The following is a 19,264-nucleotide window of genomic DNA, read 5'->3' on the forward strand; positions in this document are numbered from 1 at the left end:
ATTAACCCCTCTCTTGGGTGATTCATGCGTAATATATATTAAATCTTTCTTGGTGAAAAAAAAAATAAAGTGATCTCAATTGTGCCAAATATACATAACAACACTGCATCGTCGTCGTTGTCGTGAAATCTGCTTTGGGAAGTGAAAAGTGTCGTTGTCTCATGAAAAATTCCCATCTCAATCCAATATTAATGCGTCTCGGGGCTCGGGAGTGTGTGGATGGAATTGCTGAGTGTGTTCTCGTCAATTTGCGGGCGGGGGATTTGAGTCGTTTGTGCAAAATGAGCACGGGAAAAATACATATATATGTGGATTGAGATCAAGTTGAGAGACAATGGGCGGCTAACATACATACAATGGTGTGCTGGGGCGGTGTGATTAATGCGATCTCATTGCTTTGCAGGACTCCATGGCGGGGGATACATTTGGGCAGCATCCGAGTCGCTTCTCTGCAGGTGACTTTGGGGATTTGGTGGATCTGTCATCGCTGACCGGCAAGGGCGACGCTAAGATGTATGCGTCGTCATCGGGCTGCCACGGAGACCTACATTTTTCTAAACGCGACACCGTCGTGACTGCACGAGAGGCAGCGACGACGGCAAAAAACACACTCGCGGATCTACCTTCAGTGTTTGGGGTCAGTAAACCTCGTGGTGATCGGTGTTCTATGTATGCGTCACGTGGTGCACCGCCGAGAGCCGATCCGGGGGTACCGTCGGTTGCTTCGGCTGCTACAGCGGTGGGTAGTGCTAGTTGTGTGCGAGACAACCACTCGAGCGGGCGTGCGTTGTGTGCTGATGAAGAAGTGGCCCGCAGAAGTGATTTAGATTGCCATGCAGTGATGAAGTTCAGTGTGCCCGCCGCAACTTGTACACCCGAGGGCACCTCCACTGTTATCGTGGAGGAAGCACCACGCGCCACGGCGCCCAGCCTTACGATTCACGTGAACCAGAGTGATCAGGAGCAGGATGTTGTGAATCAACCGTCGGGTGTGAGTATTGTTAATTGTTATCGAGCAGTGCCTGTGCAACTTGTAAATAGTGCTAAGAGTGAATCACATGTGAATGCCAATGAGAGCGTGATTGACACGCAAGTGAGTGGGTGTCCGCGTGAGGACGCACAAAGTGACCCAGAGCGCACATTCACATCCACGGAAGCCCAAACGGATGACCTACCGGCACCGCGACGATCACAGGAAACTTTTGTGCTAAGTGCGCGGGAACAGCGACGCAGGGAGCGTCGTGGGAGGCGACAGGTACGCACGCGGTCACAGCACATCCATCCACCAGGGGCGGTGGTGAGACCGGCATTTGAAATACTACCGGATATCCTCAACAGCCATCTCCCGCCACCGTACTCAACACTCCCAATTGATACATCATCCCCGCCACCGCCACCACTCTTGCCACCACCGCTCATCCCCACAATTCCCGTGGGACCCGTTGTGGCGGCTCCCAATGACACCAGATACGTCTTTCCGCTGCCCATCATAAGACGGTGAGTTTATCATTTTTCTTTTAATTTAATTCCAACAAACAATAATTTATTTTCTCTCATTACAAAGTGCTCTGAGCATAAATACATTGTATATTCAACATTTAAAAAAAACACACCCAAATTTTCCTATAAATCACACCAAAATCTCAAACTCAATTATTCAAAAATGTTTGAAGGAAAAATGGCCCAGAAAATATTATTCATAACCTTTTGACCCGAATTATAATTAAGACAAAGCGAATAATACTTTCTTATCGTAAAATTACGAGACAAATAGTCCAATGTTATCCGGACTCTGTGTGTACCCTCTGACCTCACGTTTAATTAGGTTGTACTTTATCGTTTCCGAGACTCTGACGTAATCGTCTTATCTATCTTCCGATTCCCATTTCCATTTTCCTTTAAGATATTGCATAGATGACGATGAGTAAGGCTATTTATGTGAGTTTGTATTTGAACCTTCTTATGTTCATTTTGTTGGAAAAAAGTTTATCCAATGGACAGGAAATGACCTGCCAGTGCTCTATGAGTATGTAATTAAATAAATTAGATTAATAAATAGATTATCTGACTTATTTTTTTTTATTATTATTAAAGCAAAACTTTCAAAACTTTGAGCTTGTTAAAAAAAAACAATTTATTTTATAATAATTAGAACAGGGTCGTTGGAATCTAAATTAAATTTAATAGATTATTGTGAACTAGAACTATTATAAAGATCTTCTTTCTCTTCTCTTCTAAAGAACAAATAAAGAGAATTTTGGGGTAAAATATTATAAAATTTTGAAGCTTATTTATCAAAGAATGTAGGTACATACCTACTAAAATAATAATGAAAATATTTTTCTGAAAATTTTAGAGAATTTTCTGCAAGATTTCTCGAAGAAAAAATCTATTATTGAACGTTCTTTTAGAAGCATCAAGTGTCAAAATCTTACAATATGCTTTTAACTTGTAAAAATACAAAGGATTCCTGACAGAATCGACGCTGATGGTTGAACTTTTAGAACTTTTGAGTAATTTTTACGGAACTCTTTTGCACAAAATCTTGAAAAGATAATTTCCCCAAATTCTCCATCTCTCAGTCCACCACATGTCATGAAAATCTCTTTCACACAGCTCAAACTCCTCTAATTAGATCAACTTCATCTTGTTTGCCATCAATATTGTTGAAGAATCATAACCTTATGTCTTTTGTAAGCATTTCTGGGAAATTATTGCGTAAGATAAACAACACCTGACTCCACATCCATTAGTTCTGAACGGTATCTTCTTTGGCTCAATGTTGGATGTTTATTTTCATCTTTGCCATCAGATCTCTCTCGCAGCATAAACTGCATAAGTTTTGAAGTATTAACTTCAATTACCTTTTAGGCATTCATGGTGGAAAAACGAAACTCCGTTATTATTGTTTTCTCAAAGAGAATCTAATCATTTCAATCTCACCGGAATGATTGAGGTTTTGTCTGATTCCGTTGATTGGACGATGGACATGCCCAAAGAGCGGCGTCTTATGAATTTAGCGAGAAATAATATTCTCCTAACTTGACCTTACATCATTGTATTTTGAAGAAATATGTACAAAGAAGATTTCTTAAGCTTCTTATAAATTGCAATTCATTCTGATTTTGAAATATATTGGTAGAGCTTTCTTGCCATTTCGTACTTCCTTCTGCAATTTTGCGGATTTCTGACTTTTGTGCATTTCATAAATTTTTCATTTTGATTTCATTAGAGGGAAAGTTTGGTTGGTGTTTGATTTTATGAGGAGTGAAATTGAAATTTATTGTTCTTCTTGCACAAAAAACCCCATTATTTCACCGCTCATGTACGACTTGTGGATCTAAATTGTATCTTAGCGCTTTTCTAAATTGAAATCAATCAATTTTCCCGGCAATATCTATCAAATTCATTATCCTGACAATTATGGAATTATTTTTTCAACTAAAAATCATGTAGAGTAGATGTGATAGAAGTGCTGATATAGAAATGAATTTATTGGTTGAATTTCTCCTCTTGTTTTCCAATTTTCCTCATGCCCAAAATTTGCCCCACCCCTCAACCCCCCTCGCTAAATTAGCAAAAAGCCGAATGAAAATGATTTTAAATTCACTCCAATCATTTGCTTTTTAGTATCACTGAACGTCCAACCAATTTTGTATGTAATTGAAATGTTGATGTGCCCGCCAAAGAGCCCCCAATTAATTGGATTCAATTGCATTTGCTGAAAAAAGCGCACATTTGTCGTCTCTCCCCCTCAAAACCCAGCTCATTGATATTTGATTATACTCTCCACACGGTGATTTATTGCATCGACACTGAATCAATGGACTCATTAAAATATACAAAGCAATTTAAAGCTATGATTGAGCATCATATTTATTTTTTTCCTACGTCCCCATTAGTTCGCATTGCCTTCAATTTTAGTGATTTTTAGTAAAAATTTTGAGCCGTATATGATTTGGGATTGTTATAGCATTTTTTGAGGTTCTTTTTCAATTGGTCAGTCTGGGAAAAAGTGACCCTCTTTTGCCAGACACAAGCGGAAGGGCTCAATTATATATATCGGAGGGTTATGGGTTGGTTATGACAAAAAAAAAAAGAAAGAACAATGAGAAAATTATAAGCAGCTGCACCCGGCAATTGAACAATTTCCTGGACAGACACACTTTGGCGAGTCACTTTCATAATAATTTGAAAGAGTGAAGTATATTTTTGTATTGAATTTTCTTACTACGGTGTCAATAGAAAATGATGTATAATAAAAACAAAGAGCTTTAGCATATTTTGATTATTTTTTCCTGCTGGATTGATTGAGAAAACTTAAAAATTGCATTTTTTATAAAATTGGAAATATTTTTTAATTAATCTTACATTTTGGTGAAGGAAAAACTACAATTTGTGAAGAAAATGATTTTTTTTTATTAAAAAACTGACCACACAAAAAATACATGAATATTCGGAATAATTTTAAATTAACTAAAATAAATAAACTAAAAATACTTGATTGATGCATTGTCCTTTTGCATTAGTTATTTCGTCAATTCAATTCTCATTTTGAATTTGATACATGAATAATAGTCATTGTGAATATAGTTTGCTACATGGGAATGGAGAATATTTTTGCAAAATCTTCCCTGGAGGTGCTTGAAGAATAATCCAATCAAAATGCAGGTTATCATGCGCTCGAAAAATCCCTCCGAGGATTTTCTCTAAATTGCCTCAGATTTATTTGACTGTTTTAAGTGAATAATATCCACCAAAAAGTATAGAGAGAGTCCCCCAATGTGGGTGATTTATGGTGACTTTTCGGCACAAACCAAGAGGTGAATAAATTCTTTTTTCGTCTATTGGCAGCTGTGTAGGATCGTAAATCGTGAAAAATCGTGGTTTAATTCAATTATCGAATGAAAGACGTACCTTTTTGGTTTCTCCGCGCCTAAAGAATTATTAAAGAGAAATAAGAAATAAAAAAAAAGCATGTCCATGGCGGAATTGTGAATGAGAATTGTCCGAAGAATTAATTTTTCATCTAATTCACTTGAGTCTCTCCAAACTCAATTTTTGGCCTACTTTCGTATATACCCAGTGTTGTGTTGTACACACCACAATCGAGAATAAAGTGCGACGAAAAAAAAAATGAGAAGTGAAAGAAAAAGAATCCATTCAACACACAACCATTGGCCTTTTGCACAAATGTTACCTCTCTTGTGCACTTTTCCATTTTATATACAACAACATAATATGGTACCTACACCACATCACCAAAGTTCCATGTCTTTCGTGCATGGCGAAGAGATCGCTTCGATGCAAACAGTGTGATGTACTTGCCATTCTCTTAGCCAGAGCTCCCTCTGTATTGAGGAGATGAATATTTGTCTTCTTCTGAAGATTATTGTGGCGTCACTGGTGAAAAAGAGATGGTTTCTATGTGAATTTTACCTTTGTTCCGCGTCAATACCGTTAAACAACACATATACGAGACACCAAAGTGAATTCCCTCCCAAACACCACCATTCGTGGTACAGTCATTTAATGTACCACAAGAGACTTTCTAATGCTGCACAGGGGAGAGCTTTTCTATATATATACAATTTACATACCTATGTATATAACTAAATACACGCAATGTGCTCAATGTGCCCAAAAAGAAAAACCCATCATAAGCATCCTCCTGTCTAATCTGCATCAAATTCTCCCCGCGCACATGAAGCTCAATTCTACAAAATCTCCACCAACATCAGAGAGACCTGTCCAAGAGAGAATACAAAATAAACTTCCAAGAAATCGACACAACACTTCTCTGAATCCATCTCTGTTTATCTTTTGTATTTTCGCTGCACACACAGTCGAAAACTCATGAGATTGAGGAAAAAAATTATATATTGTATATATTTTCTACCTGATTCATGCTTCGAATGGTAGAAAATTGTCTTTGGCACAACAACACACGAGTTATATTTTTGCCGCTCAAGTGGGAGGAGAGGAAGACAACAACAAAAAAATGCCATCAAAGAACATGGTTGAATGCTGCTATTTTGCCATTCGAGATACACAAAAATATCATGTAACCATGCGAAGGAGTTTTCTCATGCGGAGGCTCCCTTCTCCACCACTCTGCCTCATGGTTCTCTTAATACCCATCCTTCGATGGACAGCGAGATGGCTAAAATGTGAAATAAAACCAAAACGGGAGACATGGGTAATTCTTATGCCACCACCACATAAGAGAACTTAATATGAAAGGGATTTGCTAGTATATACGTGACTTGGAGAAGCATTAAAACTATCTGTTGCATAAATGTGTAACAATACATGAGCAACAAGCAAAAAAGAGTTTAATTATTCTAAATACAGATTTCATCAAAAAAGGGATTCTGTATACTTTGAATAAACTAAGAATATTTAAATGTAGAAAAAAGAAGGAAATGAAAGAATTGATTAAGGATCAAATCCCCTTCACGCAGGATTTAAGAGGCTCAAAGAGAATTCGTGATTTGGTACACAAAGAAAATTGTAAAATAAAGGAAATCTTTTTCAGAAAAAGAAATTCTAAATGGAGAATAAAACAATGAAAATATAGTCAGCTTTAAGACTTTAGGTCTCAACGTTTCTACTTACTGAAATCGAGAAAAAAGTACAAAATGGCAAATGGCGGCCAATTTTTTTTTTACTTTTATACGAAACTTTGGGCCTTATTCAGTGACCAAGAAACCCTTGAAATTCGCTTGAAATCTTGAAATTTCAGTACAAATTCCCAAGATTTCAAGGGTTTCTTGGTCGCCGAATTATGCCCTTTATTAGATTTTTTTCTTTGTGTTTTCTCTAATTAGATACTTGGCCCATGTCTTGTGCATAATGTCCTTTCTCATAGAAGAATAAATAAATTCCTTTTCGGAATATTCCGAATAATTAATAGCCTTAAATTTTCAGCTAATAAACGACCCTTTGCTTTCTCCTTGTTTTGAATATAAAATTGCGTTCTCTTGTTATTTGAAACTTTTATATTGCACGTTATGTATATTTTTGTCATATTCTACGGGGGAAAATTTTTTCCTACATCAAAAATTTATGATAAAATGATGTACTTTATAGCCCTATAGAGGTGATATTTTTGAAAAATAAAAGAGAAACATTGACAATTTTATTAATGTTTGAAATCTGCATTAAATATCTAACTTATTTTCATATTTTATTATTCTTTTGTTCTTTTGATTTAAAGGTATTATTGTAGAATATTAGGTACTCATTGAGTTAATGTCAATGAGATCAAATGAAGAATATTCTAACATTTAAAAAATTAAATAATTCCTATTATTCTTCAAGCTAAAACTTGCAATATCTCGTTAGTTGGAAAAGATAGGAATGTAAACTTTATGTATTTTCTGAGCAATGAGAAAAGGGAGCATAAATGAATTTCAATTGCATCTTTCTCACTCAGCCTGACACATGTGTTTTAGTTCAAATTGATTTGAAGTTTAATAGAAAACATAAGGAGCATTTCAAGGTCGGTAGTGATTGTTGAAGAGCGTATGTGGAGGGCGTGAAACCCTAAATGTTTTATTGGTAAGAATAGAGCATTACGAGCATTACAGCATGGTACATTTCTCGAGGGGGTGAGTAAATAAAAAGCAGACACGGTCGTAAATTGCCTTTTGAAAGAGAAATCCCATCAAAATGAGCTGCTATACGGCGGCAGAAGAAGTGTCCTGAAATTTGAGTGCGCTCCCGCAGGAGGGATCTCGTGGTACTTTTGGGCTCTTTCGGGGCTTTGGGACTACTTGTGTGTGACGGTGATCGTTGGATGGAGGGATGCTGTATTGATGGTTTTCTCAAAAGAAACTCGTTTTATTTGTTGATGGGATGAAAAAGAGATCGCCAAGAGAGAGGGAAGTCGCGCGCGGTTGCTGTGAAAGACAAGCACAAGACAGACACAACATTGGGTCCGCCAAAGAGTATTTGTTGTATGGTGTGCTCTTTGGGGCTCGCAATGGAAAAAAACATTGCGTCTCTGTGTATGTTAATGTACAAAATGGATTTATGGTATAGCAATACATTATGTGCTACGTACTTGAGTTACATGCTGTGTGGTGTAGCCACCAGAAAGAAGTCATATTCTTTCTGCGATTGAGAGACCCGATAGGAAGATACAGTTTCTGTTTGGGGGATTTTGTCGGTGCAACATAACTTATGCTACACGTATGATTGTGAGGGAGAAATAGCATCGTATAGAGATTATTGGTTTCTCACAGAGCAATTTACTCAATTTCCCATTTATCTGCCTTCATTTCTCGGGTGCATGTTTACCATGAGAGTGTTTGTTACTCAATGCTCTGGGATCAAGAGGGTTAATGAAATTTAAGAAAATCACTCCAAGAGTGTCTCTGATGCTTCAACTTGGATGATCTTTTTTTTTCTCTTTTTTGCTTTGCTTTATGCCTCGGGTTGTACATGATGGTGATTTCGTATAATATATATGTTGTACATATATGAAAAAATACAACATACTACCGCACATAGAACTTCCAAAACATGCTGGCAAACAACAACACAGAGGTCAGGCAAAAGATTGAAAAGTTGGAAGGAACCGAAAAAAAGAGCGTGAAAATTGGGAATTACTTGGGACACAAAATGTGAGTCAAACATAATCTGAATTCTTTGCTTAAGGAGATGGTGCGACTTAGATGATGGAAGGGCCGTAAGCAATGGCGAAGACGGAGGGACGGCGAATAACAAAGAAAAAACCGGATTTTGAGAAATGAATTTCAATGGCTCAGTTGGGGTACATCGGCCAGCACCATTTGAAGACCACGGCTATTGCCTCTTCAAATTCTCAACTATTTTTCTCTACCTTCATCCATCCATCCCACTTCTTGGGTGTTTTCATGCACAAAAATGTAATGATGCCCAAAATCAAAATCCAAACTCAACAAAAGGCTATTTATTAGGAATGTGCCTCCGCATCATATACATATATAATACATACATATGACATGGCCGAGTATGGGGCGGAATAGATGGGGGGAGAAAAACGCGCGAGAACGATGAAATTCCCCAAAAGCAGTGGAATAGAAAGAATACAAATAATTGGGAATGGTGTGCACAAAAACTTATTCTTCGCAACAAAGTTGCTCCAGACACCAACCAAACCATTCTTGGGTGCTGCAAATGGAGATTGCTGCTGGTGCATTTTGTACATAAAAGGGTTGTGGCAATTTACTACGTATTATGCTGTTGATTACTGGATTTATGTTGACTTTTCCTTTCAAATAGTACCGCGTTATAAACTTTCTGATAAAAAAAATAGTTGGAATAGGATAAATTTTTCTAGATCAGTTTTAAAAGGTTTTAAGGTTAAACTGGCTAAACCGGGGATGAATAAACTTTTGGACGATTTTTACTAATTTTGCTGCCCAAACACGAACAAAATATGCGTTTGGTCATTTTTGAACATTGTAATTTGTAAAAATTAATAAAAAAAACATTTATCCAAGATTCCGTTTGACTAAACTTCAAAACCGTATAAATGTCAGAACTAAAGAAATTTGACTCTCTAGCCTGGTTTAGGAAAGTATATTTTGGTTTAATAAATGAAACTAAAGCCTTATCTTAATTTTAAGCCTTGGCTTAATGTTAAATTGGAATTTAATTTACGTAAAAAATCTTTTAATAAAACATTAATTTTTCATTAAAGATTAAACCAGAATAACTTACGAAAGGTTTCAGGAAATAATTTATTGTTAAAAAAATTCTGGATCAGTTTTCTTTTTGAAAATTCTTAAGAAAAGTTTCCATTAAAATTGATTTCTCTACATTTTCAATTTTCTACACAATACAAATGTAATTAATTGTTTACCACTTACCAAAAAAAAACGTAATGAATTGCAATTGGTATTTCTACCCTCATCCCACGAAATTCTTCTTGGTGTGGATAAGTTTCGCGTGGAATTTGCCAAATTGGATGGTGATTTGAGGCAAAATGCTGAAAAAGAAGCATTTCCACTTAAGAGTGAGTTAATTGTTAATAAAGCTAATTACATCATTCAGTGCTTGAGCGGAATTCTTGAACTTCACATTGAGAGCAATATTCAGACAATCTTATGCAGTCAATTAAGAGGCACCACTGAATTGCCCGTATGACTGTCAATCAGGAATTGTGGTGTAAGGAAAATGAGGAAATTGCAAATGTGTAGAAGAGAGTCAAAGTTGCGCTTTGATAACTCACGCAAATAAATTGATTATTTTAAGTCAAGAAGACTGACTCAATAGAACTTCTTCTCTTTTTCCACTGTTGAATTGTATTTTAATGAATGCACCGCACTGATACTAAAATCACTTGAGAATTTTTATTGCTAGACATTTTGTGGCAGTAATGATGATGAGAACGAACTATTAAGTACCTACATGTCAGGTTCTTTGCTTGCTCACTATATATAGCACATGATAAGTCTCGCAGATAGTAATTGGGCACGAGATAATCCACAATGAATGTTGATCTATTGCTTTGTTCTCATGCTGACGACCTCCGTGAGTGAATATTTTTTGAATAATTCTCAATTGAAATCGACACTGTGTGTGATGACCCATGGCTATATGGTCATTGATCTATTCCGGAATAATCTCCCTTGTATTGAGTAACTTCACGTCCAACTTCACATCTCCCCAAGTGAGTTTGATGACTTTCGGGAATCGAAAAACCTCCATTTGGATGCATTATAATTTCCTCTTCAGCCATAATATACAAAAGTTTTCTCCGCCAGTACATCCATCAACACTGAAGAAGAAACTTTCGCTCTATTGGAGGTCATTATAGTGTTTATATATAAAAAAAATATTCCTCCGAGAAATATCGAATTAACACTCACCAGCTGAAGAAAAAAATGTACGATTGTTATGCGTTTTTTTTTCCACGGATTCTCTCACAGCAAAACCCATAAAATTATTTCCAATCTGTGGTCTTGAAAGCAAACCATGTAAATAAATTCCAAACTTTGAATTTTATTTTATTAAAAAAAAACATGCCATTCTTGTTGTACAAATTTATCGAATTCTTTGAGAATGTTTTTTTTTTTGATTAGTTTTCTTTATATTGGAAAATCTGATAATAGAATTTTTCATGAAAACATGACAAACTGATTTCCTCGAATGCTTTGAGAATGTCGCTACAAAAATCGACGATTTCACAACAAATTAGTTTTGAAAACTTAAGTAGAAAAAAATCCTGTTTTAAAGTTTTCTAATAATTCGAATAATTCTGGATTGAGGAATTCAATAAAAAAAGAAGTCTATTCAAATAGATTCTTCTTCTTAATTTTGAAAAAAAAAATTTTTTTGCGGAATATTTAGCCAAAGAAAGTTGAAAATTCTTGCACCAATTGATTTTCTTTATTAAATCTTCGATGTTTTTCTCTCTCAATTAGTCAAACATTTATTGCCAAATAAAAATGTTTAATTTTTACTAACTTCTTATAATGTCCTTATGATTTCACGTGTGGTGGAGCTACTTAATTAAATTTTATGAAGATTGATGGTAAAATTCAGTTGAAAATCTTTCTGTCTTTGATGGTTAATTTTATCATTGAGCCCCTTAAGGATTTATTTTTAGTACAACATCTCGTGGTGCAAGTGGGAGACACCGTGGAAAATCTCCAATTTCCTCCATCTCACAGCAAATTAATGAGAAAATTCACTTTGTAGATTATTGGGGCACAATTTCAGTGATTTACCGCATCTTAACCAACTAAAAAAAAATTATATTACATTTGAGATCGGAATCCAATTGATTGCGGAGAGTTAGAGTAGATTTGTCTCCATTTCGCAAAACATCGTAGCACGAAATCAATTTCAATTGCAATTGATGCTTCCATCAGACAATTGGAGGCAGGAAATCGTGGCAATTAACTCTCAAAGTGCATTGGAGAGAAAGTTACAGTGCTTTTTTGAATTTATTTCTGTGCGCCATTTCTTCACTTTTCTTATATGCCCCACAGGTATCCACCTAAACTCTTTCCAATCCATCACACGAGATGGACGATGAGGCACAAAAATTGAGACAGCTCGTCGCAAAAAGACTCACCAAGAGAAATTTATGACTATTTCAGTGGGGGGACAATACATTTTCCATTATGTATGCTTTGAGATGAATATTATTTTTGCGTGAAAAATGTTTTTTCAATCCTTTTGCGAAAGTTTCGATGGAATAAAATTTGAAATGTTTAGATTGTTGTTAAAAGAAAATAAAAGATGAGAAATTTTCTTTGAAATTACCTACTTTCAGGAAAAGAATTGCAAGGGATTTATGATATTTATTTTATGATAAATAAAAAGTTTGTCGGCTCTTACATGAAGTAGGTAAAGCAAACAAGTAAAGAACTTTGAATATGTACCTATATATGGCATAAAAAGGTACATACAGTGGCTCTTGATACTGAAAATTAAATTTTCTTCATTGAAAATGTTCAAAAAAAAAAAACTCAAAACAGTTATATTATTTTATATACAAACATAGTTACTCTTATATATTGTATTCAGATTCAAAAAACAACAATCAATTGAAAACATTCCCAGCACCATTGACCTGCCTAATTCCTCACGCATTTCTCGTACTGAGAGGCGGAAAGACGGCCCCATGTTTGAGATGGTTTATTTCAAATAAAATAAGAGGAACTCAGCTTCGCCGAAGACGATTGTTACACAATTTTTATTGAAGAAAAGTGATTGAGAAATTGCTTCAATTCCGGAAATAGCGGTATGCAAAAATGCTACGCGAAAAAAAAGCCTCCGACAAAGGAATTTCATGTAGCTTTAGCGAAAAATAAATATGGGAATTAGATAAAATAAATTGCTACTTCTAGAACCATCCATTGTCTCACGATGGTATTTCTTATGGTTGAATGCGTGTGTGTACGGAAAATTGGTAAGATGGGCAAGAAGAAACAATTCCCGCGCGCGTAGTCTTTTGAAAGGTAAAATAAACCAACGGAATTATAAAATATGAAAAGTGGGCCGTAGAAAGTGTGATTGGATTTGAGCTTTTATTTTACCTTTGTTGTGTTGCTTTGCAGCGTAAAATTATATATTCTGGTGGACTTTGGGTGGTTCATCGGGCGTGCAAAGTGGATGAAAGAAAAAAGAACCCTCAAATGGTTTACTTTTAGCCTTTAAGTCACTCAAGTGCGGAGAAATAATAAACACACAGCTGCTGGAGAGTGTCATTAAGATATTAATAAAGTAATGGTGCGATGAAGACGGCGCACGTCACTAAATGCACTCAGGAAAAAGTGTTTAGACTACGCAAGAAGCATCAACATGGGTGGTAAGACTAGCTTGCGTACATATTTGGTTTAAAAAAAAGAGAATAATCCTTTGTTTATTTATTTAATTTTCATTTTTTTTTAAAGAATATTTTCATTTGATTTTTTTTTAATCTTAACATGATACTAAGCCAATAAGACATTTTTCTGAACAGAAAAGCACATTTTCTGATTAAATAGACCATTTTCCTGGCCAAAAGAATGAATTTCTTATATATTCAATGATTTTTCCCCTAGATTTTCCCACAACATACACACATTTTCCGCACGTTTTTGCAATTCCAATAAATTTTTAATTACACCTCATACCCACAGGTAGGGTGAATCAAAAATTTATTTGAGTACAAAATGCACCGTTGAGGTGAAATTGTGTAATTTCTCGTGCGATGAGAATCACTGTGAAATTCAACTTTGCCTACATTTTCACATTCAATTTTATCTCCAATCTCAAGAGAGAGAGATACATATTTTCACGTTTGACTAACCCAGTGATGCATTTTACCCGGAGTGCAAACGATGGCAAAGCTCGCCATCATCATTATCTTGGTCGATATTACAAGAAAGAAGAAGAAAAAAATAACCATCATGGGATTATCGCAGAAGCAGATAAAGAAATTCTGTGCATATTAATTTTATCGTCACATCCACTTTCTCATCCGTTGAGCATCACTGTGGGCATGTATTAAATTAAATGCGATTTTAATATGAAACACGTTCTCGTGCTTTAGTGCGAGATGGTTGTCATTTGGGATAAATCAATATATATACACAGGTAGGTATACCAACTATATACATTCGTACCCGCGCGAAGACCACTTTCACCCATTGAAGATGACCAAGTCGCGATGCAAAGTGAGATGGCAATTTATTTTGGCCGATCTGACACTGGCCTTGCAAGCGCCATCATCGGCACCACAGCATGTTTATTTGGCACACATTAATTCCACATACTTATACATAGTAGTAGTAGTAGTAGTGGTGGTGGTGGAAAAAAAGTGAAAAGCCCTCAATTACGAAGATGTAAAAAAAAAGTATGTCCTTGACTTTCATCAGGCCACGCACTGAAAGTTTCGAGGCTCTGACGGAAGACTTAAATCACCACAACCCAGATGATAGTTTGGACTTGGAGAAACTTTCGCACAAAGTCGATGGTTATGGATCAATTGAGAAAGTTTGCGTGGTTGAGAAGAAGGTATGGCATGTTGGTGAGGATCCCCCAAGTCCTCACTTAAAACTTCCTCCTCCACGTAATTCACACAATCGTCTCGAAAACTTTGCCATATAGATTTTACGATTGCAAGCAATTTCCTTCTTCATGCGGTATGGTTTCTTTTTTTCACCATCTTCTTCTCCCCTTCTGCTGATACTTTTTAAATTCACTTTTACTATCGAGATCCCCAATGAATTACACGAGATAAATGCTTTTGCGCGAAAAGTGCTAAAACTTTTCATGACACCAATCGACAGATTCAGCTGCTGCATACATTGAGTGATGGGATATAAGGTGTAGTACCTATAAAAAAGAAATTTGCCATCGATGGTAAATTGCAATTTTGTAAAATATTTTTCAATATCCTTTGATATTCAATGAGGTTTTCTTTTGAGCACGAAATGCTCTCTCTGCTTTCTCTCTTACAGCTCTAACTTTCGCTTTCTTTGTGTGGAAAATGTCTGTTCTTTCGTGCAAATTGGCTAAGGATATTTCCCAAGAGTAAAATCAGACAACATCCCTCCTCCCCAGACGTGATTTTATTTCAAAAAAATTCAATATTCTTTGATTTACAGTGATGCTCCGCAGTGAAACGCTTTTAAAATTTTCTTTCAGCTTTGAATTTAGTACATTTGTTTTGTTTTTGAGACTTTTAATGTAATTAAAAGTGATTATAGTAAAATTTAATTAGAAATTTGTGGAATTTGTATGAGAGTTGTAATTTCTACAACGTGTTTATTTTTTATTATATCGAAAATGGCAGTTTCTTATTTTCGTGAAGAGTTTTTACTAAACAAATTGAATTTTTTTAAACATAGTAATTTTTACCATTCGTATTTTTTATTATGTCAAAATTGGCTGTTTTTGAAATTTCCTAAATTATAGGCGATAAATTACACTTTAGTACGGATCAAGCACGTTTTCATTCGTACTACACCTTGCCTTCCAGGGGGTAACCGACTATGCCCAGAATGTACCGCGAGACTGCACCGCGAGTGGCAAGAGTGGCAAGAGTGGCAATGAAAAAGTGGCATGAAGTGCACCGTGAGTGGCAAGAGTCGGATACCCCCTGTTGCCTTCCGAACCTGATCTGTCATTTTGCCGCCAAATCTGTCCTTATCCCCACATTACTTGTTTTCACCACTCGTATTCACCACGATTATCCCGCTTCGAGTGCGCGCCAAATTCAAAAATAATATTTTTATCAGTTTCTCGAACATTGACAATTCTCTTCAAAATATTTTTATTAAAACATAATAATATAATTTAAAACTAACTTAATTGAAAGATTTTTTTTAGACTTATTAGAATTTGTATTTGTTGAAAAAATAGCAATAAAAAAGAATTTTATACTGCGGAGCACAACTGTATTTCAAAGAAGTTTTTTGATTTACAAATGGGAAGAACTTATGATTTTTCCAGGAGGCGAAAGTGTGCAGAATAAAAATAATAAAAAATCTCATTAATACGTAATATTTGGATAATAGGTAGCATACTTAATTATTATTCATAGAAAACACTGCTGTAATATTAAGAGAAAAATTGTAAATTTTACTCTTATTAGGTAATGAATCATTATTCAAAAAAAAAACTATAAAACTTTCATTAAATTACATTCTTTACGACTTTTGAAAGACGAACTCCTCACGGACCTTTTGGCTCACACTTTTGCTCTTCTTTCATTTCTTATATTTTTCCCGTCGTGATGTGACCCTCCTCTGTGTATATAAGTTTTCGGCGGTAATTAATGCCTGGGTGTCATTTGAGAAGTTTTGGATAATTTCAAGAGACACTCTTACACGTACCATTAATAACGCCAAAAGACATACAATAATCGTAAAACACCGAATAATTTTCGTGTGTTGGAAATTTTAATGCAAAAGTGCACAGAGAAAGTTTCAAAAGCCACACAGCAGTCCCCTGGCCAAAAATAGATATATGTATGTAGGTATAGTTGGAGTTTTTGGGTATAGGTACCTACTCAAATGCAAAATGAAGTTCTCCGCACAAAAGCCAAAAAGTACATAATGTAACATCTCCACGGGCGGGTAAATTGAATTAAATTTGCCAAAATTTAATTTATAGTTTGTCCATCATAACCGAAAAAGTAATACTCACTGTTGGTTGGTATTGTGTGTGTGGTTTGATTTAGTAACTAAATACAGCGCGGTGAAACAAGTTTTGCAAGTGGAAAAAAAAGACAACCAAATTATTCGGCTCAACTCATTGCTATTTCACCATAATCAACATTATGTTGGGAATTCCGGGGGTGTGGGTAAAATTTGATGAAATACTCCTGATGTGTGTATATAGAGCTCATCAAGAGTAGATTTGTTGATGAATATGCTAAAACTTTTAATATGTGGTCGGAAATTGTGGTTCCCATTGCAAATACGTGATTATTTGAACAATAATGCGCTCATCGTTATTTAATCACTTTTAGCATTTTGGATCACTTTTCATGTCAGCTCAATGATGAATTTCAACTGTGCATGGAGTCTGTTTAAGTCCGCTGGATACGCTCAAATTCATCGCTTAAAGGGAATTATTTCCTATCTGACTGCATAAGGAGCTTTCTCTCTCTCTCAAGTACATTCGCTCCTCATTAATACGTCTGCCCAGGATGGAGCTTATTCAGTATGCGGGAATCTAAATAAAAACGACCACTTCAAGAAGTGAATCTCTCTCAGCTGGAATTCGTATTTTAATAATGAAGCCATTGCGAACATTAACAGCTCCATAAACACTAAAGATGGGGGGCCAATAGAGTATGATGTTCTACTCCTTATTTATTCAGAATATTCAACTTAAGAGTCGTATAGTGGAATGCATTTCACTGAATTTTATTTTTCATCTTTTCTATATAGTACACAATAATTGGCTGCTATAAGGGTGCTTCTTGCATTCACAATTTTAACTCTTACATTGCGATAAATTACTGAATTTTGTATCTTAATCTCAAAAGTGAAGTAGGTACTTATTTCGTTGTTAAGGTTTTTTTTTTTATTTTCTGCAACAAGCCAAAAGCAAAAAAAATGAGAAAGAAAATCATTAAAATTCGAAATTTATAATGAATATTCGGAATACTTGGGATATATTCGGAATTTTTAACGAATGTTTCGAATATTTGTAAAATTTTGAAAGTATTTATATGATTGGTTCGAATTTTTTCAGTCAGTTTTTAAATTTTAAATAGTTAGATTCCATAAAAAATGATATGCAAGATTTCTAGAACCTAAAAAAAATTAACTCTAGAATACGGCACATTATGAAGAAAAAAAGCAAGGTTTTTGAGAGAATCGACCCCATCCCTTTGATTTTTTTAGAATTTTCATTGATTTGAATTTTTTTTAAAAAATAATTTATCAAAAACCTACGTAAAATTATTCTATCATCCAGCAGCCGCCTTGACTCTCACCTCTCATTTTGAGAGACAAAATAAATGAGGAAATTGAGGGAAATTCAAAACACATTTCTCACGGAGACACTGTAAAACGTGTCGGCTACTTAAGTCATGCGTGAATGAATGAAATTTTGACTGATGGTATGAGAAAATGACAATTTTTTTCCCTCACCGAAAAGGTCAGAATTTCCCAGACTATCAAACCCTAGGGGGTCTTCTTGTGGGTTAGTTAGGACAAAGAGGAAGATCGTGTGTAGTGAATTTAGCATTAAAATAGTTTCTTATTGTAATTTCATAATTCATCGTGATTTTGCAATTTTATTTTTCTCTTTAACATCTAGATTAATATTGATGCTTTTAATATTGGTGCTTTTTCATGGCAATAGTTGAGCGATGAATGACCCAGTGTGTGCAGTACAAAAATTAATTTCTCATAACTTCACAGTCCATCCAGCGGGCTAGTATTCAGTGTAGCCTTTCTGTGTGACATGGAGATTCTCAATGAATCATAAATCTCCCTCATGAGTCGGGACACTTGTGTGTGGTGAGTGAAATATTAACACGACGTATCACTACAATAACTGCATATTCATTGAGGAGAGAGCTTCACATGGAATCTGCGAAGCCATCAGTTTGGTCATCAACTGCTGCACTCGACCAAATAAATTCCCATCATGGTCACTTTTTTTTTTGCTGTGATTCCATGAGGATATGTTTTGTTGGGGATGGGAAACCATGACCTGAAATGGTTTGGAGCTGAAGCTTGGACGGTCAGAGTCGATCGATTCCAATAATGTCTTCTTAACACCGCAAAAGCAGCCCATTTGCCTCTCAATTACTGTGGCAAGTTGTGCAGAAATTTTCGCATGATGGCGTTAAGATAGACTTCTCCTCTCCCCCACCGTTCCCGCATATAAACCTCCCAAGGTCTCTTATGTAATATGATCTGCTAATGATTCAGAAGCAAATTGAATTAGGGGGAGGAAAAGAAGCAAATCTTTGTTTCTCAAGTCATTCGGAGTTGCACATCGAGATGAGTCACTGCAAACATTATTTTTTTTAAGGTCACACGTTGGTATAAAAGATTGCCTCTCGATGATTCGACTAAACCCATCTCCCGTCTGCTATATAAAATCATCGTTATACCCCGCAGGATGATGGATCGGTCTCTGCCCCCTTCATCAAAACCACACCCCACCGCATGACTTCTAAAAAAAAAATTCCTGCCCAAAATTGAAATTTAATCAATTCGCTTCTAACGTATAAATTTCTAACTGTCGAAGATGTCAGTTATTCGGCAAATTCTGTACCGTATTAACACATCATCTGACAGCCATACTC

The 19,264-nt window shown here is 35.6% G+C and overlaps 1 protein-coding gene across 3 annotated transcripts in view; it reads left to right on the forward strand.

Annotated features, from left to right (window-relative positions):
- The window catches only part of LOC129794292 (uncharacterized), a 99,363-nt gene that overhangs the window by 29,585 nt on the left and 50,514 nt on the right, over window positions 1–19,264 (forward strand). For 2 of the 3 annotated variants that reach the window (XM_055835079.1, XM_055835080.1), the window contains one exon: window positions 404–1,497. In XM_055835079.1, the coding sequence (XP_055691054.1) occupies window positions 404–1,497 (1,094 nt within the window). Of the gene's footprint in view, window positions 1–175; window positions 324–403; window positions 1,498–19,264 lie in introns of those variants that run through there. The other variant, XM_055835081.1, reaches the window with a different exon arrangement.

This window comes from Lutzomyia longipalpis, chromosome 3 (assembly GCF_024334085.1).
Source record: "Lutzomyia longipalpis isolate SR_M1_2022 chromosome 3, ASM2433408v1".
NCBI classification, from domain to species: Eukaryota; Metazoa; Arthropoda; class Insecta; order Diptera; family Psychodidae; genus Lutzomyia; species Lutzomyia longipalpis.